Source organism: Dioscorea cayenensis, unplaced genomic scaffold, assembly GCF_009730915.1.
Source record: "Dioscorea cayenensis subsp. rotundata cultivar TDr96_F1 unplaced genomic scaffold, TDr96_F1_v2_PseudoChromosome.rev07_lg8_w22 25.fasta BLBR01000071.1, whole genome shotgun sequence".
NCBI lineage: Eukaryota > Viridiplantae > Streptophyta > Magnoliopsida > Dioscoreales > Dioscoreaceae > Dioscorea > Dioscorea cayenensis.
Window position 1 is genome coordinate 1 of NW_024086462.1, and position 7,461 is coordinate 7,461.

General features: G+C 32.4%; 1 protein-coding gene across 6 annotated transcripts; it reads right to left on the reverse strand.

Annotated features, from left to right (window-relative positions):
- Positions 1-2,759: 2,759 nt before the first annotated feature.
- On the reverse strand, positions 2,760-7,402 carry LOC120253367 (protein NUCLEAR FUSION DEFECTIVE 6, mitochondrial-like). 6 transcript variants are annotated; one of them, XM_039261702.1, is made up of 4 exons: positions 7,197-7,402; positions 6,962-7,083; positions 6,388-6,425; positions 2,760-3,066 (listed from the first exon to the last, which is right to left on the reverse strand). In XM_039261702.1, exons 1-3 carry the CDS (start codon positions 7,355-7,357, stop codon positions 6,406-6,408), a joined length of 303 nt encoding a protein of 100 aa, XP_039117636.1. In that variant the 5' UTR covers positions 7,358-7,402; the 3' UTR covers positions 2,760-3,066; positions 6,388-6,405. The 6 variants fall into 6 exon arrangements, with proteins under 6 accessions (XP_039117636.1, XP_039117641.1, XP_039117638.1 ...); XM_039261704.1 differs by lacking the exon at positions 2,760-3,066 and adding an exon at positions 4,070-4,389; XM_039261701.1 differs by lacking the exon at positions 2,760-3,066 and adding an exon at positions 5,252-5,607.
- Positions 7,403-7,461: the final 59 nt, after the last annotated feature.

A 7,461-nucleotide genomic window follows, 5' to 3' on the forward strand; every position in this document is an offset into this window, starting at 1 on the left:
AATGTTTTAATAACCGGACCGGTTATCAAACCGGTTAAGCAACCGGTTCCGGTCCAACCGGTTGAACCGGTTGAACCGGCCGGTTCAACCGGAATTAAATTTTTTAAATAAACAAATACTTAAAAATTAAAAAAATAAAAAATAAGTAAAAAATAACTTCAAAAATAAAGAAAAAATAATAAAAAAAATGCAAAATTAGATATAATGAAAGTTAAATTACACTTTTATAAGGTCACGAAAGTCTCAACTTTAATGTTTAATATACTGAAACATACTGAAAGATATAACTATACTACAAATATTAAAAAAATAAATAATTAAATAAAAATATAAGTATACAGGTATACAACAACAATAATGATTAAAAAATAAAAACCAAAACCATTGAAATGTTTAGTTTAATACTTTAATACTTTAACTTTAATTATTTAATTATTGATTAGCATAAAATTATAAGTTAATTATAATAAATTAATGATAATAAATCATAATATATTAATATCTTACGGCCTTTTGTTTTTTATTTTTATTTTTTACTTTTTTGCCTTTTGAAATTTGGACCAATTTAATAAGTTTATTAACTTTTATTTAAGTTTTTTAATTATAAAATAAATAAACCAATTAAATAATTTAAATTAATAAATTAGCAGGTCCGGGTTCAATCGGTTCATCGGTTCACCGGTTGAACCGGTTGAACCGCAGCCCTAGTCATTCTTATTTTATGTGAGTAATCGGACCGGTTTACCGGCCGGTTCCCGGTTCAACCGGTTCAACCGGCCGGTCCGGTCCGGTTTTTAAATCACTGCAAGAAATAGACAATCAAAGACAATTAGTGGTTATTTTGTAAATACCTCCCTAAGCTTTTCTACATTTACAAGAAAGTCCTTACTTGCTAATATTCTTAAAATCCACCCACAATAATTATTAAATGCAATTATACCCTTGATATTGTTTATATCTATCTTGATAAAAATTAATTCAAGTATATTAATCGGCCTTTTTGCATGATTTTTTTAAGTTGATTTTTTTAATGGTAAAAAATATCCAAATAAATAATAACTTTTATAAATATATAATACCAAATTTAAGCAAGCAATTTTCTCTTAAAAAGATTGTAAGTTTGAGAATACGTCATCATTATTTTTTTTAATATATGTTTCCCAATTTAAAATTTAAAAAAAAACCCCTTATCAGTCAAAATAATATAGAATTGACATAAATGTAATTTTTTTAATTTTTTTCCCCTTCATTCAAGGAGGGTGAAGAAATTGACTTGTTTTTAATGGATAGCCAATTTTTTTCTTGACTTCAAATCAAAGGAAACTTGGTGGAACTGAGCCACACCAATTTTACTTTTATTTATTTATAAAATTAAATAAATAAATAAATAAATCATCCTCCAGCTTCATTTCTGTCCATAAAAATTCAGCTAAATTTTAGAAAAACTTTCACGTGAAAAGAGGAGAATAAAAAAGATGGTATTTGGTATATATGATGGAATGGGATGGAAAAGGAAAGGAGACCATTCAAATATCAATAATTATTAAGTAATTATTATCATAAAAATAAAACCCTGTTAAATGAGTTTATATTAGAAATTCAAAATCTAAAGGGATTTTTAATTTTTTACATCACAAACATATTAATTAAATGTTATTTTATAAAAATATCAATATTTTGGTTATAAAATAAATGGTCAAAAGCTAATAATGCCCGATGAAATATTAATTACACCATTTGAAAAATCACATATTTATTTTAACCCATGAACTACACATCAACTCAAGTAATTATGCTAAACAAAGTACAGACACAAGAGTAATCACATTCAACAAAAGAAGAAATTAAATATCACAAACAATGAAGTGATAAAACAAGAGAAAGATAACTCTGGACTTTGAAGAAGCGAAGCAGATGCATTATGCATAGCGACTGAGTCAAACTTGTTGACAGTTCAGTTCATAGAAAACTGGTTACCATTAAATATTGGAAATGACTTTGGAAAGAAAAGCAGTAATAAAAGTTCACTTAAAGACAAACTAACAGTCAACTCCCGGTGAATCTCTGAGCAAGCCATCAGGCTAGTAAAATTCTAAATCCAAACTTCATCTAGCTGTTTGTTTGTTTGCAAAGGCCTCTGACAAAATGGTTCATAGGAAAATAAAAATAGGCTTGTGAAAAAAATCTAAATTTAATTAGTCACATCAACTGGAGAGATTTGTAATTTGGGCATGCTCAGAAGTTCATAAATGCTATCACCTCTATTCAAAAAGAAGACATGAAATTATTGTGGTTTTTATTAACTTCCAGAAAGAGGCCTAACAGAAAAAAATAATAATAATAATAAATTAAATAAAAAATAATCTTCTGGGGCACAATTAAGACGCGTGACATGAGACCTATCCACAAAGAAGGAGATATGTGTCCAAGGGAAAGGATTTTGACAGGTTTTGAGTAGGAATTTTTTTTAACACCTGTAGGGGATACAATTATTTTAGGAATTTTCACACAGTTTTGGACAAAATCAAAGTGCATCATCAGAGAGGATACAGATAGGATAAAATATGGGCTCAGCAAATGCATGAAACTGACAACAAAACCAATCATTGTGTTGCAGCAAATTCACGCAGTTTTATGTCAGATGTTTGCTATAGCCTTACTGCTCTAACTTGGACAAAGTTTTGCATATATAAACCAAATGTATGGTATAACTCAAGAGAGAATTTCCTGTTTGTATGAAATAAAAAAGTATTAAGTAATTAAATGAAACTATAAGCCGTGGATGTATTTAGAGAGGTTCAGTGAAGACTTGAAGAATCCAACAACACATTCTCAAACATGCATATGTTTGCAAGATTTGCTACAACTGGCTAAAAGTTGATTGCTTTGCATGCTAACCAAAATCCTAATTCCAAGTAACACAGTGTCATGAGAAGGGAGGCAGTTATTTGAAGCTCTTCAACAGCTCTTTCAAAGTGAAAATCAACAAATACCTTAAAATTCATGATGGAATCCATGGCTACTATCAGTTGTGGTGGTGTCCCGAAGTGAAAACTTATCATCCATCTACAATACAAGAACCAAGTGTCTAAGATCCAAATTAGAATTAATGCAGGGAAATAGAAATGAAAGAGAGATGATATTGGATCAGGACAATAAGCAGGCCTAAAATTAAGAGGAGAAAATGAAGAAAAAGCTAAAAGTTGAAGCAGCAGATGAATTATTTCTCAACGCATAAGAATACAAGTAAATCTTAAGTAGTGATGCATAACATAGTAGACACCTATGTCACACAGTATTTTGAATAAATGGAAGGACACACTCATTCAATCAGGATTGTCATAACTAGACTTTAGAAGCTGCAAGTGGCATGAACAACCAAATTTGCCATGCTGAAACTTCTTTGTGAACTTTTAATGGCTGCCCTAGTTACATGGGAAAATATCCATATATTGGGATTGCAAATAAAAACACCCCCAAAGCCAGTAGGTCCATAATGCCTACATATTGCGTACCAAAAAAATCAAATTAAGTTACTGTAGTCACTGATCTCCCCAACTCAAGAGCACAGATTTCTGTTGAAGTATAATAGCTATTGAACATCATAAGCACTGTGACAACAGGGCTAATCCATTGTTATATTATTTCTGTTTGTCTAAAGTTTTGCCTCCCTTTCCAATTTAGATATTCCCAAATTCAGACATGCAACTCTTATATTCTAAGCAAAAATCCACCTTGTGCAGTCATTTAGTACATCACAAAAGTCTGTTCAGGATGATTCTTTCGAACAAAGTACATGGTCAAGGATCTATGCACCAATATGCTCCTATAAATTCTTTCAATTTAGGAAACCCACAAACTGATGAGGAATTCAGATATTGACCAGGATCAAAGCTAGAATGAAGTTCTTCAAATATAATTTATCTCCAACTCTACAACCAATAAGCAACCATAAAAACTTAAAATTAAACATGCTCTAAAGTTTAAACAGTACATAAGGAGGCGAAAAGAAAAAAAAAATGCTTTTGTGCATGCCAATTAGTTCCATAATTATAATAAAAACCTAAACTGTTGTAGGGAATGTTTGAAGAATAGCATAGAAACTTATTCTTGCTCAATGATAAATTTACTAGAGCAGAATTGTTTCAGACCATTTTACATTTGATCACTCATTGCCTCAAAACATCTCCAAAATATCAAAAATGTTTAAGCATGAGTGTTATGGAAACATAGGAAACCAAAGGAATAACTAAAAACTTCGTCCAGGTGAGAAGTTCACCAAACCCACATAAGATGTCACTTTAACACCCAAGCTATCTAAACATGATGTTGTCTAAACGAGAATTTCCTTGGATCCAGTAGAGATTCATCATACGTCATCATTGCCAGCTGATTGAATAAAAAACATCAGTATGCCCTTTAAATTTAGTAATAAAATAAGCAAAAAAATTAAAACTCAACAAAACTATATGACATATCAACATTGTTGGTTCCCCATGCTTACTTCCTAGAAACATATATTATTCAAACTTATAATAAATCCAATCAAAAACAAATTGAGATATGATGCAGAATAAAATAAACTTCAACTCAAAAACCATAGACAGTGAATAGAATGCTAAAATCAAAAGTAAGAATAGCAAATAAAACAAACTAAAATTTGAGGACTAAAAGACATTTTAATCATCCATAACCAGAGAAACACCCAAAATTTTCATTCAGGTCAACTGAAGGAAACTAAGAATAGCTGGAAGCCAAGGGCTGAACTTAGTGCTTCAGAGCCATGGGAACTCTAAAACATTAAGCTAGCCCTTACTCGACCTCATTAGCAGAGTCAATTGTTCGGTTCAGGTTCAGGCTTAGACCATCTCCTTTGTGCAAATAAGACTGGTCTACTGACTTGGGCCTCAGTTTCAAACTGGCAACCCTAATTTAAATCTAGGCTTTAGTCAGCAATTAATGTGGAATTTGCCTCAATTTGTGCAAATAATTTTACTTCTAAGAGAAAAAAATACAACTTATTACACACAGTATACAAAGAATCAAGCGCATTGATGGAATGCATAAGGCCACTAAATCTAATTTAAGTTATATGACAATACAGGACCCATAATATCTAGGCTATTAAGAAGAAAAACTGGCAGAAAATATGTGTTTCTGAAGAACATAAACCTCCATTCACAACTCATACTGGCATATGCCATAATGAGGAGCATAATAGTATTAATGTAATTCACACACACACATATCAGCTGTAATGAGAGCCAAATAATAATATCTTGGTAGCTGGCTACAAAAAATCCTTGCATTTATAACCATAAAATATTTGTTCTTTTAAACCTGTGAAAGACAGAAAAAAAAAACAAAATAGAGATAAATTCCTAACAACCATATCAAACATAAACAGATTTGCTCCTGTTTGCATGGTTATTTAAGATATTTCCCTAAGAAAGAGATCATCCATCAAACTATTATAAAAAACAGAACATGTCCTTTCCCAAAACAGTCCATGCAAAAACATGACTCTGGAGCATGTGTTGCTTGAAAATCAGATCTAGAATTTTCGCTAGGTTTCAGCCAGTCTTTGTCACACGTCATCATTGCCAGCTGATTGAATGCAGAAACAATTAGTATACTCCTTAATTTAGTAAATATGTATGGGTAGAAGAATGATTGAAATAAGATGATTTTATTTAACTACATATGTTGGAAGAATTGAAGTCTGTTATATCACATAATAGTGCACACAGAAAGAACTAGGAGGGATAAATCTTTTAGGAATAAAAATAATCAGCATATATATACAAGAATCACTACTCTTGCTGTCAAGGAATGTACCTTCACTTAGACCAGTTCATTAAAGGTTGATGCCATGACTAGAAAAATATCAGTCCCTTTGATATACTTCATATTTATACCTAAGACCCTAACCCAATACAGTTTTCAACTTGAGTTGGCCAAAAACTATATGAAATGGTGAAATTCCTTGCATTTACTTGTTTCTTCTGATTGTCATAAAATGCAATAACAAATTCATTTCAAATAAATTGAAGGGTTGTCTGGTTTAACTCATTTTTGACATTAATAACAGTTGTTTGATATTTTATTCCTAACTCTTTCAAGCATGCTTGTGCCTGTGAGGGGAAGCATGTGTGTGTGTGCTTCTTATCCATCAAACTTGAGAGGAAAGCATTGGAGAAAGACAACCACTTTGGTCCACCTATCATAGAAATCATCAAGGCACTCTTTTCTTTTACAATATACACTACAATCACTTCAAGTGAGACACAGGCAGTAACCAAAAATGTTTGTATGGGAAAGTTTCACTTCGTATGGCAGCTAGTTTGGCCTTAATGATTAAAAAGAGAGAAATTTCAGGTCAATCACCTCACTTTGGCTTGAACTTCATCTAGTTTCATCTTTCCCTACAAGAAGAAAAAAGGAAGAGAAAAGAAAATTTTCCTTGTCTATTAAATGCATAAATAAGGTGAACTTGAAACTGAAAAAGCAATAATGATGATTTGACATAAGAAATGAACACATGCTTGAACACATCAATACCCTTAACTTCAAATTCAAGATATAACATCAAAATTGGTGAAATATTGTATTGCAACCATTTAACCATTGGATACCATCAACACTCACAAAGCAAACTTCTTCTCATTTTCTTTTTCAAGGGACAAAAGCAAATCATAAGAATCAGAATAACCAAAAATAATAGGCTGCCCAGTAAGAATATTGATACGGCTAAAGAAACATACGATCAGGAATATCAATAAAATTATCTGAAAGCACATTTTCCACAATTCTACAAAAATCAACACAAATAACAATAAAAGCACTGTGCAGAAGCAACAAGAATATCTCAACAGACAGATTGAAAATATATATATATATATATATAATAAAATAAAACAAAACAAATAACAAAACAATGGCTCGCACAAAATTGCAATACCTTCCAAAAGCCAACCATAGCCATTGCCAGGAATAGAGAGCATCGAATTCATCAACGCGGCCGCAGTCACGCTATGCATCGGCAGAAGCGACTCCACACAGAAGCTCATTTCCACGGGAGACCTTCAAACATGATAAAAAAATCACAAAAACAAACAAACAAACAAAAAAAACAAAAATCAAAGCCAAGCTTGTGATCTATAAGAACCAACCAACAATGAAACCGAAATAGATACCTGAGTATACGAGGAAGAGAAGGAGGAGGAGGAGCAGGCCTCTGCGGCTTGGGGATTCGAAGGGGAGGACGGGAAGCGCTGGTCTCCGCGGAGAGCCTCTTCGCCATGCTGCGGATGGAGGATGACCGGAATACGGACCTCGCGGCGGTGGCGGCGGCCATGAACGATGGTGAATCGAGGTATTGAGGTTGTTGGGGGTTTAAGAGCAGTGCTGGTAGTATTTAGATAGGAGAGGATCGGATCGGGTCGGATCTCGAAAAGGATC